Genomic DNA, 24,143 nt, shown 5'->3' on the forward strand with positions numbered 1-24,143 from the left:
TGCTTCCCTCGTCTCCTTCCAAACCCTGATGTTTTCTTTCTTCCATGCTACACAAAAGTAATCTCCTATTAAAATTATGGTTTAAGATTTGGGTAAGGGGTTAGATTTTATGGTTAGGTTTCGGTGGTGTAAGTTAAAAATATTGATAATGTTGTCTGGTGGTTTGTTTATTTTCCTCTATGTAAGTAAATATAAAAACAAAATAACGAACCAACTCCTATGATTTGTTTTTACGATTTTGCTGCCTCAAACTATTATTACGAATCATGAGATTGGGTCGACACAAGTATTAGTCCCATGGATGGATGGATGGATGGATGATGGATGGATGGATGGATGGATGGATGGATGGATGGATGGATGGATGGATGGATAGATAGATAGATAGATAGATCGATAGATCGATCGATCAATCCTGTTTCTATCATTCTACCCAGGAACCCAATCTCTCTAGCTTCTTTAAAGACTTCACTCAAAATTGAAAATGTTATAATAATTTACTAACACTCATGTCATTCTATTTACTTTTTCTTCTTATATTAATTTCTTTCTTCCATGGAACACAAAAGGAGAATTTAAGTGGAATCTTAGCTGTCTATTGTGAATAGTGGCTGACAGCCTCAGCCACTATTCACTATAATTATACAGAAAACTAGCGTACTTCTATATTTTTCAAAAATTTATTTTTGTGTTCCATGTAAGAAAGAAAGTCACATGGGTTTCCAACATCATGCGGATGACCCTTTCCTTCCTTTTCATGTCAATTTCCTTTCTCTAAGCTGCATTGAACAAAAGACCTCTCAACTTGTTTCTCAGACATTTCTCAAATATGATGGTAGACATTTCTTTAAATTGGTATGGTGGTTAAATATTCAAGAATGCACAGTGACCCTCTTGTACAAACGTACATGACTCCTCTCCTTGCATCCCATATTAGTGACGGCCCCCATATCCAGCTCTGGTTCCCTCATTAGAGGCGGGGCTGTTGTAGGCCTCAGTGCCCACAAGCGGCCACCCCCAACTGGGCATATTGGTCAGTACAGAGGGGAAGAAATAAGGGGGCCCATGTCCCCTTCTTGAGCTGGCATGGATTTTCCAGAAGTGCAGACCAAGCAGGGAGGGACTTAGATTGGAGAAAAGAGGCTTTCAATCACCAAATTACCACTGGCTAATTGTGAAAGGGGTGGCCTGGGGAGAGGCAGACAGTAGAGGGCCAGTGTGGTGGTCTGCCATTGAGAGACCACTGTCTCCTCCAGAGAAAAGCAATAGGACATGGCCACACTCGGAATAGAGGTAGACTGTGGCTGTCAGGAATCTGAAGTCCAAAGCTTTTTGTACAAACCTAAAGTATACATCGGTTAAAAGTGAACACTAGGCATCTGCATACAGGACACCTTACACAGATTCCGTCACCAGCAGAGTGCCGGAGTACTAAACGTGTGCAGTCACGTTTTTCTAACTGCGTGTAATCTGAACGTGCAGTACGTGCATGGAATCATTTGCACTAATTATTGGATCCACAAGTTATAGCCATTGCTGTAATGAACAAGTGCTAGAAGATGTATTCGGTGCTAGATAACATGAAGGTGAAAACCAAAACAGAGGATATGCATGTCAAGAACACGTGTGTGAGGAGGTCAGGAGAAATATGCATTTGTATAATTTGAGTCTGAAGGAAATTTCAAGACATTTGTATAGGTCTAAACTCGTGAAGAAAAATAGTCCAGTATCTCATAGCAGTCGGAGTGCGTGTGCGCGTCTGCTTTCATTTTATTTATTTTTTTGTGGCATTAGAAAAATAGTTTATGTTTTCCTTCTATGACTGAATGGACAGCGAAAACAAGAGAAGGCAGTAAGAAAAGAGGAACAAATGAAAGAAATATGCAAGATTAAAAAAACATTCTCCCCCTGTCCCCCTTTTTTAATAAGTGTTGTGTCCGGATCCTCCCTCCCTGCTTGCAATGAATTTGGCCCTTTTTAAACGAAGTGATAATTTGGATGTTGGATGTCAAAATAATGCTAGCCCTCATTCAGTAAGTAAATGCTCATTCACTGTAGCGAAATAAACACTCTTTGCATCATTTAAAGGAACCTGGGGACTACAGCTCGCAACTCGCAGCATGGTCTGGTAATCGTTGTCCCTTGTCTCCAACCAGGTCTGCCTCCTCCGAAGTGTGTGATCATCAGAGCTCATTTTCTGAAAGTTTGGCACTCTGAGGATAATTATTAGCAGAAGTGACATTTAAGAAAGAAGTGAGCATTGAAAGTGATGAAATAGAAAATGGTGAATGTACTGTAGATCATTTTGAGAGACACTGTGCTTGTTTGTGTCTGGCTGTCTTTCGGTGAAGAAAGTGAAAAGCAGAGGATCAGGGTGAAGTAGAGACCCCCTGAGGTTTCCATTAACCTCTGCAAGAAAAGAGCATACAATTAAAGTAACACGCACATGCACACACACTACTGATGTGCTCACAGGAGCACAGCATACACTGGGTTCCAGGGCAACAAAGGCAGTGTCTCCCTGAGCCCAGGAGCTGTCACCACTTTTGTCCTCATTTTCTCTTTTAGCCTTTCACAAAGATATCTCTCTCTCTCTCTCTCTCTCTCTCTCTCTCTCTCTCTCTCTACAAAACAGATAATGACAAGTCAAAAAATTATAACAAAACAGTAACAAATGGCAATAAGAATTGAAATAGGGTGCCAGGTAATGAATAAAAAAATATCTAATAACAAAATACACTATACAATATAAAATAAAATGAGCATTTAACGAGACATTATGAACATAAAACATATTGTGAACGAAGTACATTAAGGCAGTAATTGGTTTCTGAGAGTGTGCACTTCAAAAATGAATTTTGCTGCAACTGATACATGATTGTTCTCCCCCAGTAACACCTGCATTTGATCTGTTTTTGCTGAACTGGAAAACTGAGGTCTTTCTCTATCTGGCTTTTCAAGGAAAAGTCTCTCTCTCTCTCTCTCTCTCTCTCTCTCTCTCTGGCTTTTCAAGGAAAATGACCAGCTCTCAGAGAATATAAAAACCCACGTATTGTGCGTCATGTTTTTTACAGATTCTTTTTCCTTGTCAAACCTGTGCTGTACTTTCAAATTTGATACGCTTATTTCGTATAGACTAATATAAACATTATTCAATAATACTGAATATTGGATTGGAAACTGATACCCAGCTGACCATTGTAACCTGGTTCCATAGAAACACGTTGCTATACCTACATTTTTGCAATTGTGCATACGGCAGCATTATGCAATGAACACTAGAGGAGCTACAACAATGGGTTTTTTTTTCGCCTTTCACACAAATCACGAGTAAAACGACAAATTAGCAGTTCATAAACACTTTTCGCCCTGTTCCTCACACAATACTATCGTATGATATATATATAAAAAATAAACTTATAGTGCATGACCAGTAAAGCGATACATTTTGATGTTTGCATTACATAACCAACTACATTTAAAAGCTTGTTCAAAGGCAATCAAATTGTACTGTAGCTGAACTGATAGAGTATGGATCAGGTTATGAGATCTGCAAGCAATTCGACATGAGTCAAAAATATAATATAAGCACCACATAATTATGTGGTTGCTTGAGCAATTGCATTATTTGTGACATAAATGCTATTTATGACTATCGATAAGGTTTAGGTTTAAGGTTTAGGGTAGGGAGGTAGGTAGGTTTTGTTGATTTACCTATAAAACCTTTAAAAACTAATTTAACTTGCTTTTAGTGACACACATGAACATTTTAACCTTCAAACTGCCACAATATGGATAACGTAATATCATATTTTTTACATTTGGCAATTTTCATAAAATCAGGCTGGATTGGAAAGCAATAGGCTTTGTAGTAATCATTCGTATCAACAATGAAAATGAAATGTAATGATATCTGTAGACATTACTTTCCTTTTTGTTGTTGTTTCATTAGTCATTCAAAAACAAACCAAAATAAGCTGGGCAGATGTTTTAGTTTTTTTCAGTTTCAATGCCCTTTTCTCATAACCTGCATTATGGTTTAGAACGGCTTGGACGTATTGGCATGGAGAGCTCCGATATTGTAAGGGCTTCTGAAACAGAGAAAAAAAAAAGCTAAAACATTTGTCATTGTATGTGAAACACATAATCATCCTAGCAAAGTTCCCTGCCAAACCCTGAAATCAAATTCCTCCTGTGACATCCGCACAGCCGATTACTTTCAGCAGAAACAGTTGACAGTGATCTCTGTGTGTTTCACAGCAGTTATCTTGTCTTCAGCGGCCTCTGAGATACCAAAGAGGACAATGACTAGGCTGTGGTTCAAAATAATTTTTCAGAGTTGCCTTAGCAGAGAGCCGAAAACTCTTTTCTTTGCCTTGTTTAATGCATTCACTTTAATTAATAATTTAAGGCACTTAACTCAAGGTTGCTCTGGGGGGACTGGCCCTGTAATAAGTGCACTATAAGTGGGTTTGGATAAAAAGCGTCTGCCAATGCATAAATGTAATTGTCAGCACTGGTGCTATCACCACATAGTTTGGCTAATTACGGGTTAGCGATGAAGAATACTAGTCAGGAGGAATTTGTAAACCATTACTGCAGCGTCAAAGTAATGCAGCTGTGCTGTAAGACTCTGATGTAACTGCTATCAGACTTTGAAGAAATTCCCAGAACTTTAAAGCTCACCAGTCTTCAAAAGTTCTTCAGCTGGAGGAGACCATGTGCCAAGCAAAACAGCATATAATAGGTGCATTCATGTGTGTGCTTGTGTTTGAGTGTGAAAAAAAGGATCACTTTGCAAGTGTTTGCAAGTCTCTGTGCCAATTTTACAACAATTCAATGAGATATTTTATTCTCTACTTTTTGATCTGCCAATAGGGCTTTTTTTCTGCCAGTTATTTAAAACAAATGACAGATAATTAAGTATGCAAAATTATAGATTCTTACTAAATACAACGTTATGTAGCTGTCACATAACAGAATGGCTCCATTCTTTGCAAACAAGCTACAATCACCACTAGTTACACCAAACACTGCTAATAGACTAGAGACTTGTGTCGCTCAGTGGGAATGTAAATTAAGTGTGAGACTGAGTCCGTTAGCACTCTTTACAAACACACTAAGTAAACAAGCTTATCACTACAGATAAGCAAGAGCAAGATAAACATTGGGCATGATGGTTGCTTAACTAGAGGGTAGATCAAATGGAATTGGGTAGTGTTTGTGAAATTGCTGTGTGCATGGGTCAGACAACACTAAAATGTTAATGTTCATATAGGATACTTTATTGAATGCAATGTTATACTTAGACAGTGGTAGTCATTTAAATTTAGTTTGTATTTAAATGGTGTTGTTCGGGAAATTGGGTCTGTTTGTTTAGTTTTTTCCCCCAACTTTCCAAATTTGAAAACGTATATTGTGAATTACCTAAATCATGATTTAATTAATATTGGTGCAAGTAGGGATGCACCAATATATATATATATATTGGGTCGATACCGATTTTAAGTTAAAAAAAACAACAACAATAGGCTGATACCGATATTGTGCCATTACATTTACATTTATGCATTTGGCAGACACTTTTATCCAAAGCAACTTACAGTGCACTTATTACAGGGACAATCCCCCGGAGCAACCTGGAGTTAAATGCCTTGCTCAAAGACACAATGGTTGTGGCCGTGGGGATCAATCCAGCAACCTTCTGATTAACAGTTATGTGCTTTAGCCTACTACACCACCACCACTCATTACTCAACTTACTTTGTCATCAGATCAATCTTTTGCTCAGAAATTATGCTTTAAAAATTTACAAAAGCTATTTTATTGTTCAAACAATAAAAACTTCCTTTGAACATGGATGGATTTTTTGAACAAAAAAATGGCTCATGTGGCTTGATGAGCGTTTTACAGTGGAGACCTAGCGCATGTGGAGGCTCACGCTATTCACCGTGGCATCCACGCATCCCACCAAGAGCGAGAACCACCTTATAGCAATCATGAGGAAGGTAACCTCCGTGACTCTACCCACCCTAGCAACTGGGCCAATTGGTTGCTTTGGAAGCGTGGCAGAAGTCACTCAGCACTCCCTGGATTCGAACTCGCGATTCCAGGGGGGTAGTCTAAGTCTTGCTTGCTGAGCTACCCAGGTCCCAGGTCAAAACCTTTAAGAGAGCCACAATGTAAGAAAATACAAGATAAAAAGAAACCATCCAGAACACCTTACCAACTGCATACCAACACCCTGGCAACCACACACACAACATACCATCGTTATGACGGCGATTTTTGCATAGGCAGTTTTCTTCCGAAAATGTTAAACTTTAGTTACTTTAAATGCATGTAAAACTATTGTAGCCAAGTGAGCAGAGACATTGATCTACACTTACAAAACCTGTTCATCCTACTTTTTTTATATGACCCTAATACCACAGACATTTTAAGGTATGACTCTAAAATCACAGAAACACCTGGTCAATATGGTAAAAGGGGCCTGTCCTGTTCAACGTCCTACAAACTGCTCCACTCTTCAGTCCATAGCTATATACAATGCATGGCTGAGTGAGAGAATGAAGTGCAATTTATTGCCTCCTCTCATGCCTGCATCTTTTATTTAGAGCTGATGGCAGCCACTTCATGCACAGCTCTGTCGCTAACACACAGTAATTCCACTCAGTTGGCAGAACTGTAATTCAATGTGCAGCGCTGGACAGCAGAAACACACCTAACTTTTGTTTTAAAGAGATTTTTGGTAGGTGTTGAGTGGCAGCAAATAAAGCTGAAACAGAGTCTGGGCAGACTGCAACTTAGACGAGCTCTCTGTGATTTATGCGTGTTCTGCCCTTCTGGGAGGCTGCTGTGGTTTAGAATGAGTTTGAGAGCGAGAGAGAGAAAGAAAAGAAGAGAGAAAATGGGCCCGAAATTGTGGTTGGCAAAGTAGAGCCTAGACCTCAATACAATTCCAGAGCAGATACCCTTTCTCATGAAACGCACATTATGGAGAATGTCTTTATCTATGCAGCACTACTGGGAGGTTTTAATATATTTTTCTGCCCTTGACACTCTAAAGCAGATCAGTCTTCAGCCCAAAACCAAAGCCCCCCTACTCTGAGAAGAAAAACATAAAGATTAAACAGCACTTTTTTTAGGTTGGGGTTTTTACCTCAAATCATCTATAAAGTAGTTTTCAGTCTGGTGCAGGCATAAGAATTTTTTAGAAACAAGATCAACATTAAGGTATAACCCTCTTTAGAGATGAATCTAAAGTAAGTGTCTCTTTTCTCAGAGAGAGGTGGGTCAGATGTGTCTGCAATACTCCCTGTTCCTTCATTATTTATCTGCGAGAGCAGTCACTCTATGGGACAGGCTTTCTCTGTCTGTCTAATACAGATCCATTGACGTGATCTGTCATCGATGATGTCAAACCGAATCTAAGACACCCCAACACCTTAGACGGGGCTGGCGGAGATGGCCATTTACACCTCTTTATGTTCAAGTCAGGGTTACATGGCAAAGATCAGAGGCTGAGGAGAAACCTGAGAAAAAGACAGACAGAGAATGAGAGGGGTTAGTTGAGGTATGTTTGTTAATGAATAGCTGTTATAAATGCAGAATCTGGAATATTCATTAAACACACTTGCATGTGCTATCTACGGTCCCTTGGCTTCATCGTTGCAGGTTATGAGGATCTCTCTGGCAATTCTTACTCAGGAAATGAGCTGTCGGGAGGCTCTAAGTAGCTGCATACATCTCAAAATACAGTGGTAACTTAGAGCTTCTGCACAAATGTTCATCCTGGCTCTCTACCACACTATTTTTCTCTCTTTCTTTCTCCCGGTTACCATTCTCCTGCTTCTTGTCCTATAAAACCCAGGTTTGCTCTATAGATTTACGGCTGCAGTTTGCGCTGCGGTTAAATATAATGTCAAGGCTCCAGACTCCGCTGGATGTATTTCAGAACTACAGCCTCACTTGGGTCTCCATGACGACAAATCCTAGAAAATATTGTGTGTATGGAGCAGGCTGGGAGGTGCCTGGATTACCAGATGTAGCCACACATCCTCCATCGAAGACACAATCCATATTTCCCAGCTTGCTCTCAAGATAAAGTAAAGAAGTTACCTTAATATTAAAGAATTGTGGTCGCTTGATGTCATAATTACCTGCTCTAAGCTTCAAAAAAGTGCCTCACACTCTTATGCGACACAACTTATGCTATGTGAGTATCACTTATTAGTTCAGTCTTGCTGATTCATTAAGTGCCAACACTGTCCCGCTTGAATAAGCCCTCTTTTTTTATTTGTTCTAGTACTAGCAATTATCTGACCATGCATGAATGTCACATCTTTTTTTCCCATCCTTCACTTCTGATAGATTAAAGCACAAAGGGTGAGAGTGGCAGGGCCGGAAAGGCTGCCCTCTAGCCTTTGGTCAAGTTAAGTGTCACTCTGATACGCTTGGATCTCTGTGAGCCTGGTAGTCTGGGTTAAGATCACTGTAATCAATAGAATGATTATGAAAAAGAAGCTGTAGTGTGTGATCCACTAGCTGTAGATGCAGAGAACTCTTGTTTTAAAACTGTGACACACACAAACACACACACATTCACATACTAACCCGTAGGAAAAAAATCACAAATGAGATCTCTTTAATATCTCATTTGTTTCTCATAAAGCACTTTATTATTGGGCGATGCAGTTAAGCAATGGTTCCAGTAGCTTCTCCACTTAAGCTTCGTTTGGTGTGGGACAATTACAGAGCGGGATTCTCATAGCAGTTAGCCTACCGTACTCAGGACAAAGAACCGTTCTGGTGGAATGGCTTTAGTGACATGGCCTCTCTATTCTTATCCTGATTTTGCAGCACCACAATGGAAAAAGAAACCATAACCTTGCCAGCAGGCCAAAATCAGTATAGCACAGTAGGGTCTAGAGTTTAGGAGGAATCATGGCGATGTCTCAGAACTGTAACAAAATATATATATATATATATATATATATATATATATATATATATATATATATATATATATATATATATATACATACACTGACCAGCTACTTTATTAGGTATACCTGTACATCTACTTATTTATGCGATTATCTAATCAGCCAATCGTGTGGCAGCAGTGTAATGTTTAAAATCATGCTGATATGGGTCAGGAGCTTGTTCACATCAACCTTCAGAATGAAGAACATATGTGATCTCAGTGATTTAGACCGTGGCCTGATTGTTGGTGCCAGACGGGCTGGTTTAAGTATTTTTTTAACTGCTAATCTCATAGGATTTTCATGCGCAACAGTCTCTAGATTGTAAAGAGAATGGTGCAAAAACCAAATACATCCAGCAAGCGGCAGTTCTGTGGGTGAAAACAGCTTGTTAATGACAGAGGTCAGAGAGGAATGGCTAGACTGGTCCAAGCTGACAGGAAGTTGACAGTAACCCAAATAAACATGCGTTACAACAGTGCTATGCAGAAAAGCATTTCTGAACATCCAACAGATCGTCCATTGAGACGGATGGGCTACAGCAGCATAATATTAAATCCCAGGAGAACAGCAGTTACAGAAATACTCAAACCAGCCCATCTGGCACCAACATTTATGTAACAATTATCTAATAAGCCAATTGTGTGGCAGCAGTGTAGTGCATGAAGTCATGAAGATATGGATCAACCATCAGAATAGGGAAAAAATGTGAACACAGTGATTTGGACCATGGCTTGATTGTTGGTGCCAGATGGGCTGGTTTGAGTATTTCTGTAACTGCTGATCTCCTGGGATTCTCACACACAACAATCTCTAGAATTTACTCAGAATGATGCCAAAACCAAAAAAAAACATCTAGTAAGCGTCAGTTCCGTGGACAGAAATGCCTTGTTAATGAGATCGGTCAACAGAGAATGGCCAGACTGGTTAGAACTGACAAAGTCTACAGTAACTCAGATAACCACTCTGAACAACTGTGGTGAGAAGGATAGCATCTCAGAATGCTTTTCTGAGATGCAGGTTGGTGCTGTTTTGTCAGCACAAGGGGGACCTACACAATATTTGGCAGATGGTTTTAATATTGTGGCTGATCAGTTTATATGCAATGTGTATATATATATATATATATATATATATATATATATATATATATATATATATATATATATATATATATATATATATACACATACACACACACACACACACACACACATACTCATTGAGCACTTTATACTTTATTAGGAACACTCTGCTCTTAATAAAGTGCCGATGTGGTCTTCTGCTGTTGTAGCCTATATGCCTCAAGGTTCGAAGTGTTGTGCATTCTGAGATGATATTCTGTTCACTAATATTGTGCAGAGTGGTAATCTGAGTTACCGTAGCCCTTATGTTAGCTCGGACCAGTGTGGCCTTTCTCATCTCTTTCATAAGGTGTTTCTGTTTGCGGAACAGTTTTTTTTTTTTTGGGCATCAATCTGAGTAACTCTAGAGACCAATGTATGTGAAAATCCCAGCAGATCAGCAGTTACAGAAATACTCCAGCCCTTCTGGCACCAAAAATCATGCCATGGTTGAAATCACTGAGATCATATTTTTCCCCATTCTGATGGTTGATGTGAACATTACATACCATTACACATATGTGATGGTTAATATCTGGACCCTGCAGTGTAGTGTCACACATACACTCACCTAAAGGATTATTAGGAACACCTGTTAAATTTCTCATTAATGCAATTATCTAATCAACAATCACATGGCAGTTGCTTTAATGCATTTAGGGGTGTGGTCCTGGTCAAGACAATCTCCTGAACTCCAAACTGAATGTCAGAATGGGAAAGAAAGGTGATTTAAGCAATTTTGAGCGTGGCATGGTTGTTGGTGCCAGACGGGCCGGTCTGAGTATTTCACAATCTGCTCAGTTACTGGGATTTTCACGCACAACCATTTCTAGGGTTTACAAAGAATGGTGTGAAAAGGGAAAAACATCCAGTATGCGGCAGTCCTGTGGGCTGAAAATGCCGTGTTGATGCTAGAGGTCAGAGGAGAATGGGCCGACTGATTCAAGCTGATAGAAGAGCAACTTTGCCTGAAATAACCACTCGTTACAACCGAGGTATGCAGCAAAGCATTTGTGAAGCCACAACACGCACAACCTTGAGGCGGATGGGCTACAACAGCAGAAGACCCCACCGGGTACCACTCATCTCCACTACAAATAGGAAAAAGAGGCTACAATTTGCAAGAGCTCACCAAAATTGGACAGTTGAAGACTGGAAAAATGTTGCCTGGTCTGATGAGTCTCGATTTCTGTTGAGACATTCAATTCAAGTCAAGTCAAGTCAAGTGGTTTTTATTGTCGTTTCAACCATATACAGTTAGTACAGTACACAGCAAAACGAGACAACGTTCCTCCAGGACCATGGTGCTACATAAAAACAACAAAGGACCAACACAGGAAAACATGAGACAACACAACGAAATAAAATACCTATATAAAAAACCTATATATACCTATATAAAGTGCACGTGCAAACATGTGCAAAAAGTACGGGACAGTACAACAAATTTCTGACAATGAACAGGACAATAGACAGTGCAGCGCCGACCAGTACTCAGTAGTGCAAAAAGATGACAGTTTCTAAAAATGTAAACATAACATACTATGAGATTGTGCATAGAACACTTAGCAGTTATTGAGGTAGCAGACAGTTATAAAGTGACAGTAATTAAAGTGCAAATCAGGACACGTGTGTGTCAAACCAGTCTCTGAGTATTGAGGAGTCTGATGGCTTGGGGAAGAAGCTGTTACACAGTCTGGCCGTGAGGGCCCGAATGCTTCGGTACCTCTTGCCAGGCGGGAGGAGGGTAAAGAGTTTGTGTGAGGGGTGTGTGGGGTCGATCCACAATGCTGGTTGCTTTTTGGATACAGTGTTTTTTGTAAATGTCTTTGATGGAGGGAAGAGAGACCCCAATGATCTTCTCAGCTGTCCTCACTATCCTCTGCAGGGCTTTGCGGTCCGAAACGGTGCAAGTCCCAAACCAGGCAGTGATGCAGCTGCTCAGGATGCTCTCAATAGTCCCTCTATAGAATGTAGTGAGGATGGGGGTTTGGAGATGTGCTTTCCTCAGCCTTCGAAGAAAGTAGAGACGCTGCTGGGCTTTCTTGGTGATAGAGCTGGTGTTGAGGGACCAGGTGAGGTTCTCCGCCAAGTGAACACCAAGGAATTTGGTGCTTTTGATGATCTCCACAGAGGAGCCGTCGATGTTCAGCGGAGTGTGTTCACCTTTTGCTCTCCTAAAGTCAACAACCATCTCTTTTGTTTTGTCGACATTCAGGGACAGGTTGTTGGCTCTACACCAGTTCGTCAGCCGCTGCACCTCCTCTCTGTATGCTGACTCGTCGTTCTTGCTGATGAGACCCACCACGGTCGTGTCATCGGCGAACTTGATGGTGTGATTCGAGCTGTGCATTGCTGCACAGTCGTGAGTCAGCAGAGTGAACAGCAGTGGACTGAGCACACAGCCCTGGGGGGCCCCAGTGCTCAGTGTGGTGGTGGTGGAGATGCTGTTCCCGAGCCGGACTGACTGAGGTCTCCCATTCAGGAAGTCCAGGATCCAGTTGCAGAGGGAGGTGTCCAGGCCCAGCAGGTTCAGCTTTCCAATCAGGTGCTGGGGAATGATTGTGTTGAATGCTGAGCTGAAATCTATGAACAGCATTCGAACGTATGAGTCCTTATTGTCTAGGTGGGTGAGGGCCAGATGGAGGGTTGTGGTGATGGCATCGCCCTTTGAACGGTTGAACGATATGCAAACTGCAGTGGGTCTAGTGAGGGGGGCAGTTGGGTCTTAATCTGCCTCATGACGAGCCTCTCGAAGCACTTCATGATGATGGGTGTAAGTGCAACGGGACGGTAGTTGTTGAGGCAGGACACTGAAGACTTCTTTGGCATGGGGATGATGGTGGTGGCCTTGAAGCACGTTGGAACGACGGCGCTGCTCAGAGAGATGTTGAAGATGTCGGTAAGAACATCTGCTAGCTGGTCTGCACATCCTCTGAGCACTCTGCCAGGAATGTTGTCTGGTCCAGCAGCCTTCCGTGGGTTGACTCTATGTAGAGTTTTCCTCACATCTGCCGTGGTCGTTGGGAGGAGGGGTGGACTTCCTCGCCATCACGTCGTTCTGCACTTCAAACCGAGCGTAGAAGTCGTTCAGCGCATCTGGAAGGGAGGCATCTTTGTCACAGGCAACTGATGTTGTCCTGTAGTTGGTGATGGCCTGGATGCCCTGCCACATGCGCCGCGTGTCACCGCTGTCCTGGAAGTGACTGTGGATTCTCTGGGCGTGTGCGCGCTTTGCCTCTCTGATTGCCCGTGACAGTTTGGCCCTAGCTGTTCTTAGGGCTGCCTTATCGCCTGCTCTGAAGGCGGAGATTCAGATGGTAGAGTCAGAATTTGGCGTAAACAGAATGAGAACATGGATCCATCATGCCTTGTTACCACTGTGCAGGCTGGTGGTGGTGGTGTAATGTGTGGGGGATGTTTTCTTGGCACACTTTAGGCCCCTTAGTGCCAATTGGGCATCGTTTAAATGCCACGGCCTACCTGAGCATTGTTTCTGACCATGTCCATCCCTTTATGGCCACCATGTACCCATCCTCTGATGGCTACTTCCAGCAGGATAATGCACCATGTCACAAAGCTCGAATCATTTCAAATTGGTTTCTTGAACATGAAAATGAGTTCACTGTACTAAAATGGCCCCCACAGTCACCAGATCTCAACCCAATAGAGCATCTTTGGGATGTGGTGGAACGGGAGCTTCGTGCCCTGGATGTGCATCCCACAAATCTCCATCAACTGCAAGATGCTATCCTATCAATATGGGCCAACATTTCTAAAGAATGCTTTCAGCACCTTATTGAATCAATGCCACGTAGAATTAAGGCAGTTCTGAAGGCGAAAGGGGGTCAAACACAGTATTAGTATGGTGTTCCTAATAATCCTTTAGGTGAGTGTATGTGTTTCTTTAACAGCTAGATATGATACAAGGTGCAAGATTCAAATCGGCTTTCGTGCCGACACTGGCTTAATTGGTCAAGCATCTATAATTTCTATTTGCTCAAACAGTTACAGTCTTTTAAACCACAGAATAAGTTTATTTTACATGATTGCATCAACTCGTAACCAAAGTATCACGATAAAAAGTTCAGCAGGCAAACTGCTGATATTATTTGTTAATTTGTTTTTTTACAGCTATACAAATGAAATAAAACAAATGCACTTCAGCAGACATAACACATTTGTTCATGTTTACTATATTATATACAGTATTTTATTTAATTTTTTATGACAAGAAATAAGAAAATACTTGTCTATACTCTGCCCCTCTGTACAGGTGTTCCTTATAAATTGTTCAGAGAGAGAAAGAGCACAACTTCTGAGTAATAACATTTTCTTCTGAGTGGGCAAATTCTCTCACACTGTCACCCTGGCATGGGGACTGCCGTTTTAGATCAGCATAAGTGCTTAATGACTCTGGACTTTATCTTTCTGGCTTTGCGAGTGGAAGCAGTTGAGCTGTTAAACTCATTGGCAATTAGTTTGAGTTTATTTGACTGCTGAGTCTTTATTACTCTGCAGCTTATTTAAACAGCTTCAGCTTACTTCCACTGCTTTCGGTTTCTGTAAAACAGTGGTGAGTTCTTACCCACAAGGGATAGTTTACCCTAAAAAAATCCTTTAAAAGATGTCTATCAAAGATAGACACAGGTGTTCAGAGGTTGTCTGTTTTGACTTGCACTTCAAAACCAAACTGCAGGTATGTCTGTGTATCTGTAAGACTTGAAAGCTCTGAATGTGCAGTGTGTTTTTACTCTATATCAGTTTGCATATCCAGAACAGAAAAAGAACAAAAACGCTGGACAAAAAAATAACCATAACAAACCAGAGTTAAAAGACAGATATACTACACAGCAGGCTTAGGGGCTTTTGGGGGGCTACTGTGTCTGTCGTAAGCATAACAGGCTCTTCTCAGCAAATCAAATTTGACGAGAACAAAACATGTTTATAAAAACTCCCTTCTGCGTCTTATGTTGTTATCTCTGTCTGTCTTTTCTCCCTTTCCATCTTTTCCATGCTGATTTATCTCTGTTAGAAAAAAGATTCCTTTCATCATGGCCCTCAGGAGCATGTTGATGCTATATTTGAGTAAAAGACAGCCAGCTTTTTGAGTTATTCTCCCCTCTTCGTTATCTCTTATAACTTGATCAAGACTGCACTACCATGATGGACATTAGCAAATCAGGCCATCATGCAGAATTCTTGTAGAAATGAAATACAACAGAAAACCTCAACCAAGAGGGAGGAGTGCTCTCTGACCTTGTTTCATCACTTAAGAGAAGTGACCATTTTTTATCAGGAGAATAAAATCCATATTCTATCTTTTTAATCTGTGTTTGAATAATGAATGCACAGTGTAGCTTTACCTGCTCTAGTGGCAGCGTGTGACATGTGTCGGCAAGGCACACGTTTGACTCAAGAGCTCTCCACAACACCTCTCCCGCAACCCTGAGAGTGCCTGAGAGATCTACAGAAGTGTACTCCACTCATCTTACAATGAGTCCCCCTCCTCCTTCCACTCTGGCCTCTCCAAGGCCCTTGCTCTTTCAGATCATTGAAGAACAATGCTGTGTTTTCAAAGAAAAGAGGAAAAAAGAGGGCCCCGTTGTCAAAGCATTGCCTGTTTGCTGATGGAATCTCTTAAAAGAAGCATCTCATAAATCAAAACTGGCAAAAAAGGCTATTGTTCTTCCGAGACCTTGCCTACTTTTCTTCCTCAACCCCCTTTCGCCTTCCCTTCTTTTTTTGCCCTAAAAGAAGTGAGGTGAGCGGATCATTGGATGCTTTATTTTTTTCTCCTGCTAGTTTCTTTTCAGTTTCCCGTTTTCTGCATTCCTCACCCATATCCCCAGAAACTAAATTAAGGCAGTTTTCACGCTTGATTCGATTGTGTGATCCAACCTCGAGTTCGATTCTAACCACATACAAATCGACACTCATGTCTATCGGAATAAAATTAGACTAAAAGGTTGTACATAAACCATGTTGTATATTTATTGGAACAATTGTAATATTGTATGCATGTATATACATCTCTGAGCACTTTATTATGAACACTATGGTCCTAATAAAGTGTCCGATGTGAACTTTTGCTATTGTAACCCATCTGCCCCAAGGTTTGATGTGTTGTGCATTCTGAGATGCTATTCTGCTCACTACAATTGTACAGAGTGGTTATCTGAGTTACTGTAGCCTTTCTGTCAGCTCGAACCAGTCTGGCCTTTCTCCGTTGACCTCTCTCAAAAACAAGGCGTTTCTGTCCGCAGAACCACCGCTCACTGGATGTTATTTGTTTTGCACCAATCTGAGTAAATTCTAGAGACTGTTGTGCTTTAAAATCCCAGGAGATCAGCAGTTATAGAAATACTCAAACCAGCCCATTTAACAGTAATTATTTGATTACATGTTATTTTATATTAATACAATTTTTGTTTGATTTTATAAATGTATTTTTGGTGTGTGTATTTTTGATTGTTTGTGTGACTTTTTCCCAGCACAGTAAGTGTGGGTGGTTCATTTACCTGAACAATTCCTGTCTTATCTCTTACCTCATTAGCACCACAGACAAAAACATCTAGTTTGCTCCTGTGCAATAATTAGTAATCAAAGTTTTTTTAGTTTTTTTGCTAAAACAACACACTTACAGGCTAAGCATTAATAAGCCAACACGTTTATATTTCTTCCACACTAGTAACACACACTTAAACTATGTTGAGGGTCTGACAGGACGCCATTGCATAAAAAGGCACAAAAGATACTCTGTTTTCATTTTACAGAGATTTAGTTTATTTTTTTGCCTGTGTTCTTTCCCTCAATCTCTCACTCTAATGTTTTGACAGAGCAGTAATCAAACTGATATTATCATAATTGGATCTGTGGCCAGCTCTTTAGAGAAGCCATGTAACCACACAAATCTGCAAACAGTTTCCCTTCAAATAAATCAACGTGTTGCCTCCAGCCTCTGGCTGTTCTATCATTCTGGATCAAGAGTGCACACAAATTGTCAATTGCCGCATGGGGATTTTTCACTATAGTGAGGTACAATTAACTGTTCCAGCTATGTGATCTAGAAAAAGCCTTTATTGCAAAGAGTTTTACACAGGTGCTTTGCAGAATGCAGCAAAAAAGAAGTACAATATAGATCTAGAGCAGCACCTGGTGCAAACAGGCACGTACATTTAGATTTATGTTCTGAAACGCTCTCCATATGTTTTGTTTATCATAAAACCTCCCTCTTTCTGGTGCTATGTAATTTTCACCTCTAACTAGGGAACAGCGGCTCATCACCAGTTGTACAAATAGTGAGGCTTTTACCCAAGACTGCTCGGAGAGAAAATAAACTGATCTACTGAAGTCGGGGAAATCGATATCCCCAAACATATTGTTTGCAGACACTTGAATCAAGTGTAGTCTCGTTTCCTCAGGGTGTAAACACCCAAAGCAGGATTAGACTAGACGCTGACAGCGCAGTTTTCAATGTGGAAGTAAATTAGCCTAGGTACTAACAACAAAGCTTGACACTTCAGAGACAACAGACCAACAAGGGCCTTATCTGTGCATACACTGATACCATAACGAGGCACATTCTGGGCCTGTTGAGATCTCAGTGGGACTTCACATTCGTTGAAACACTGAAATTCACACATAGAGGTCTTTAGTTATGTACTCTCCTTCTGTTTAGTGATAAAACAGTAAGCCTATCTGTATTTGGAAACAACTTCATGCTTTTTTTTGCCAGATTTCTCTATGTATTTACATGTTAAGCCACTAAAGAGCACAACAGACTTGTTCTGAATGTAAAAACATTCCATTAATAGATTTTTAACCATAACTTACAAACTTTAAAAACAGACCAACCATGAGCTCTGGGGTTGTTTATTAATGGTATAAATGCTTCTGTTGATCCATTAGTTGCATTATTTTAAAAATTGTTGTCATTTTAGTGGACTTCCTGGTAAAGAACTACATTACCAATAACAATGAAGAGAAACATTTTTAATTCTATTACATCATTAGCAATACATCTTGGGATTCTAGTTCATTTCCTTATTGAAGACGTTAAATACATAGTCTTATACCTTTGTCTTTTTTGTCTGATTTTCAAATACTTTTTGCATCAAATTACACATTGTACATTTCGATTAACCTCAAAGCTAGTTGGTTTGCCTCTTGCTCCATGGCTTAGCACTTTTTTTTATGAAGGATTTTATTAAATCCCTATCGAAAAAAATAAATGGGAAAAATACTTCCAGAACCAACATGGTTAAAAAAGCGGAAGAACGCTTTTGCGCACTATTGTGCCTGGTGTCAGTGCAAACCAAACATTCTTCAGATGTGTTTTCATACATTTGAACATGTCAAAGTTAGGGTCTTTCTACAGCTAAGAGCGTGTGCCAATGAAATCGGATCCACACCCCCATGTGTCCTTCAAAGTCCTCTGTTATCAACTCTTCTACTATAATCCACTCTTCCTGATTGGGCAGGATTCTGAAACCCAAGCCTGTTTGGCGTTAACATGCATGTTCACATTTCAGTTAAAACTGCTCCTCTCAAATGCCCCTTGATTGTGGGTCTACCCTTACCCTATCCAATTCACCCAATAAGTGCCTTGAAGGCTGTTTGCAAGAGATTGCTCCCTTCAAACAAGGCTGAAGAACTTTTATGTGGAATGCACATACGTTTTGAAGGCCTTTTAGTCTAAGAGTATGGCTGTAAATGCATTAGGCTTCCAATGCTTTGAAGTATAAATGGTTGTTTAGATCTGGGTGGTCAGTACTATAAGTAACATTGTTGAGGTCATATGTTGGAATCTTATTGGAAACAGGCTTAGATTGATCTTTTTAGCACAGCTGGATGAGTTCCAATTGGATTAACAAATTACCTGTAGCCTTCTCTTGATTGCCTTAATAGTTAACATGGTAGTTGGAAAGCTGTTTAATGCAAAGACTGATTTGAAGGAAATCTTGGATTTGGTGAACATGGTGTCTACCTTCTAGAAAACTTTGTATTATATCAGAAAACCATCACTACAAGAAACAGGCCGGCTATTTAGTGTGGTTTGTACATCTGTGAAATTTGAATGCATGCGTTGTTTGGCATCCAATGCTAATCACATTTGACCCAGAATCATGGCCTTGAATTGGCTCATTGATTGAGAAGCACCACATGCTCCATCTGTTTGATTGCGTTATACAATGTTTTGTTTTCATTAGACCTCCATTTTAACCCCTGTTTCCCTTCTCACTCTCTCCTCAGGGACCTGATGCCTAAGACCCTGGAGGGCCAGATCACCATGGAGAAAACACCAAGCTACTTTGTGACCCGTGAGGCTCCAGCTCGGATTTATGCCATGTCCCGTGACACCAAGCTGATCGTGGTGGTCCGGGACCCCGTCACCCGAGCCATCTCAGATTACACACAAACATTGTCCAAGAAGCCTGATATCCCCACTTTTGAGAGCCTGACGTTCAAAAACAGGACTACAGGGTTGATAGACACCTCATGGAGCGCCATTCAAATCGGCATCTATGCCAAGCACCTGGACAACTGGCTACAGTTCTTCCCCATGGGTCAGATTCTGTTTGTGAGTGGAGAACGATTGATCAGTGACCCAGCTGGAGAGCTGGGTCGTGTTCAGGACTTCCTGGGACTTAAGAGGATCATCACAGACAAACACTTCTACTTCAACCAGACCAAGGGCTTTCCTTGTCTCAAGAAGGCTGAGGGCAGCAGCAAGCCCCATTGCCTGGGCAAAACCAAAGGGAGGACCCACCCAAACATTCACCCTGAGGTAGTGCAGAGACTTAGAGACTTCTACAGACCATTCAACATGAAGTTCTACCAGATGACCGGGCATAATTTTGGATGGGATTAACTGTGAATGGAGAACACACACAAAATAAATTCTGTGTATTTGCAATGGCAAAAAGACATTGCCATTGCATTGAGATGATTGCTATATATATGTAAAATGTACAGAAATCTATTTTATAATAATTTATTTTTAATTTCTAAGCAATTAATTCACTAAGCTGCCTAACCAAATTATGTATAACATCTAGCCCAACTCTAGTCTCGCCACCAACATTTTTGATTTGCCGTGGTTATTTCTACACAAGTTGAATTTATGGTGCTTCCAAATTATTTCAATTTACAAAGACTGAACTCGAAAATGTTTGACAAACAAAAAACACAAAATTTTTTACGGGTATAGTGCATTTACAAACCAATAGCGACAAAAATTTGCAATTCATTTTATTCTGAATGTTTAAAGAAATGTACCTTTATGACAGAGGGGAATGGGCTATATTTCACTCTGAAAGTTATACTCTTGACCACATTTATTGTTTCATTACACTCCATATTGTCCTACTACGTTCAACTGATAAGCAAGAGAGCTGATCCAAAGCCCCCCTTTACTCAATACAATGTGGATCAATAGCCCTAATTGCTACTTATAGTGTCACTAATGTTTAGAGTCAACCGCTGGCCTTTCACTTGCAGATTCCTGTAATGAATAGGCAATCCAATGATGGTTAAATCAGATCTCAGACAACAGGCAGCATGTCAATATTATGCTAATCGTGTAACTCATCTAAAAAAATCGATTAGGTTTCTCCAGTCTCAAGGCCCTATTAGAGGAAGATCTGGCCAACAAGTCCTGTTACTGCCCTGTCTAAAAGGTTCAAAGGTCAAGTCTCAGTAACATTCAATGAAAGGAACTGGATGGGATAAAAGCGACACTGTTAAGGCTTATGCACACTGCCCCAAAAAAACTGTTATTTGGGCTTTGTTAGGTCAATGTGTTAACCGTGTTTGTTTGTTGGATCAGTATGAAGATGCTAGTTGTTTCCTAATCTAAAGAACTGTTCACACAGAAATCGATTTTGTGTCCATATGCACTTTTTTTCAATAGTTTTTTCATGTAAACAAGTGCTGGACAGACATTTTTGACTGCTGCATGAAATCTTGCAGATTTTTTTATCGCCTCGTGCAGGAGTGCCACTTTTTTAAGAAGTCATGTTGTTAAAATAACAAACTTTTTGAACACCTTTCAAAACTCTTTGTTTTGAGACAAGCATCTTTTAAATAGTTGTAAACATAAGCTAGGTGGAAATCTTTGACTGCTGCACCATGTTTAGATGTTTTTTTTTTTTTTTTTTTTTTAACATCTCGCACAGGAATGCCACGTTTAAAAAAAAAAAAAGAAAAAAAAAAAGCCTTGTACACTTGTTCTATTAGTTGCGCCACATCTAGCTGTTGTAATGGGTTCAGGATGGGCAAGGAGGAGGCAGGAACCGGTTGAACAGTAAATGTACGGCACGGTCGTGTGTCTCTTTCTCTCTCGAACTGTCATCTCCGGCTCCCCTTTATCTCTCTCTGCCACTGATTACGAGACTCAGTGCCAGCTGTGCACCCTCATGGCCCGGTCACACTCTCCTTCTCGTCACACTCCTCCCCTGCCCAATTCAGGTCGGGGCACTCCATCCCCCAGTGAATGGCAGCAGCAAGGACTCCACACACACACACATCCCTCATCCTTCTCGGGTTTTGGCACCAATGTAATGGGTTCAGGATGGGCAAGGAGGAGGTGGGAACATGCTGAACAGTAAACTTAACTTTTAATGTCATAACTGATCTTAAAAGAACATGAAACAAACATAAAAACACACAGCACGGTCATGTATGTCTCTCTCTAGAACTGGCATCTCCGGCTCCCCTTTAAATCCCTCTCCCACTGAGGGATATTAATCAGTTAAATCAGTGCCGGCTGTGCACCCTCACAGCCTGGCCACGCCCTCCTCCTTGTCACAGGTGTGTTCTGTGTGAACGACCCCTAAATCCTCAAATCCAACAGCCAACTATACATTGTTTGAAATTTTGGTGTGTGTTGGTATGTTTTTGGAGCAGTGTGAATTAGCCTTAATTGGAGCCAAATTACACGTGAAGCAGACTTAAAGATAGCGGGTAGATCTCACCCGCTACTGTATTTCTATAGGAGTATCAAAAGCTTTACCCTAATGTGAGTTGGTGCCAATACTGACTCATACTAGAAAATACAGACTGAGGGTGCAGAGTAATGTTTCCTCTTCATCCCATCTAAACACATTTTGGTTCACATCTTAGTTCTCCTGTTCTTGCCAAATTTTATCAAGCTTACAAACCTGCATTAAGATGCTCATTGTTGTATTTTTTGGTTTCATAGACTCTGTGTACTTTTGTTTGACTTTCTACTTGAATTTTTGAAATCCAAGGGGGAGAAACAGTCAGTCTCTCTTGATCTGTGACTGCTGATATGGTGGTGGTCTAAAAGGCAAGATTAAGGCTTTGTGCAGCTCTGGTTATGGTTCAGTCAAAGTACCTGATACAATATCAGCTCTCAATATCTTTGGTTAAGATTTAAGGGAAAGTTCACCCCATAAATGAAAAATACAGTGTGTCATCATTTACATTACATACATTTACATGTTGTCCCAAACCCACTTTCTTTCTTCCATGGTACATAAAATTAGTTTTTTTTGCTGAATGTTTTCCATACAAGTGAATGTTGATGGGGATTATATACTGATTAACATCTCCTTTTGTGGTCCACGGAAGAAAGACATACCGTTTTGGAATCAACCTGAAGTTGAGTTAAATGATGACAGACATTTAGCTTTAACATTGGGTTGATATAAACTGATCCTGGATCAAAATTTGAGGGTAGCATCACAGGGTGGTCTTAAAGCAGACTATAGCAGGACCATTACGAATGTACTGTTCTGATACTTCACTTTCTCTCATCCCTATTTAATATACTGGAAATGAAAGGCAGAGGGGAAAAGTTTGTCTGTTTGTTTGGTTTTGGATGGATGCAATGAAAAAAGCAAAGCGGTCTGAATCGGCTCATTAATTTTTGTTTTAGAACATGCTGTGCCTCAAACCCCTGTGCTATGCTAAGCCAATTTCCTTTCATTTGGAGAGGAGATTGTAATATTTATCAACTGTGAGGACAACAGTCCTTTTAGAGTCTGAATTAATTGGGGGGGAAATTTCCCAGTGCATTTTTCCTACTTTATGCAATTAATCATATAGTCAGATGTTCTGAGGAGGCAAAAAGAAAAAGAAAAGAAAGAAATAATGTGACGTTTCTCCTTCAACTGTTTGTTACTTGCATTCACATTGGGTTAGGATGGCAGTGAAATAGGGTCTAGCAAATGTTCATCAAATGCAAGCCCATAGGGCCTCCTGTGATTTTCTATGAGTGCAATTAAACAGAAACATCAATTCCAGGATAACTCAAAGTAGAGCGTTATTGCTCAGGTATTTTTTTCGGTAAAATGTGTAAAGTTCATCCGTCACTGATTACATGTGAACTGCATATGGATTCTGATCTGTCAAAATTTGGTCTGAGCAAAGTTTACACTCTTTGCTCATGTTAATGCAGTGTGTTCTGATGCATCTTTTTAATGGTTGAGTTTTATTCAACCTCACAGAGATATTCAAATGTTTGAAATGTTTGTCTTACTCCGAGTATAACACGATAAATAGAATAGAAATTATCTTTATGTACAAATCATGAAAGACATGTAAACCAAGTATTTTGTGGTATCAACAAGAATTAATTTTACACCATGAAAGAGCAAAATGGAACAGATGTTTCTAGATAATTAAATACTGAACATTCATACTTTTGCTTCATATGAAGAATAAAACAAAATATATATTTTACCAAACTATCTGTTTTTTCTTGACATAGATCACATGTTTTACAAATAATATTCTGTATATTAAAGGTGATATGTGTTTATAATTTTTATTTCAATGATGAAATACTTTTTATACAACTTGAAGTGAGCCATTCGTTAGGTTGATTTCTCTGAAAAGTGTAAAATGTGGCTCTGTAACATAATTCAGAGTTAGGGGCGGGGCTATTTTTTTGTCCATCCAATGGAATGTAACGTCCGGGAAACCTGTTTGAAAACAATCGATATATTGAACTGATCTGACTTTCGATTTTCTTATATCTGACTTTTAAAGTGGCAAAAAAATA

At 40.2% G+C, this 24,143-nt stretch overlaps 1 protein-coding gene across 1 annotated transcript in view; it reads left to right on the forward strand.

Annotated features, from left to right (window-relative positions):
- LOC127626605 (heparan sulfate glucosamine 3-O-sulfotransferase 3B1-like) overlaps window positions 1-23,805 on the forward strand; it is a 30,326-nt gene extending 6,521 nt beyond the window's left edge. The window contains exon 2 of the mRNA XM_052102511.1: window positions 19,367-23,805. Coding sequence (XP_051958471.1) covers window positions 19,367-19,985 — 619 coding nt within the window. The 3' untranslated portion in view covers window positions 19,986-23,805. The remainder of the gene's footprint in view (window positions 1-19,366) is intronic.
- Window positions 23,806-24,143: the final 338 nt, after the last annotated feature.

This window comes from Xyrauchen texanus, chromosome 33 (assembly GCF_025860055.1).
Source record: "Xyrauchen texanus isolate HMW12.3.18 chromosome 33, RBS_HiC_50CHRs, whole genome shotgun sequence".
Classification (NCBI taxonomy): domain Eukaryota; kingdom Metazoa; phylum Chordata; class Actinopteri; order Cypriniformes; family Catostomidae; genus Xyrauchen; species Xyrauchen texanus.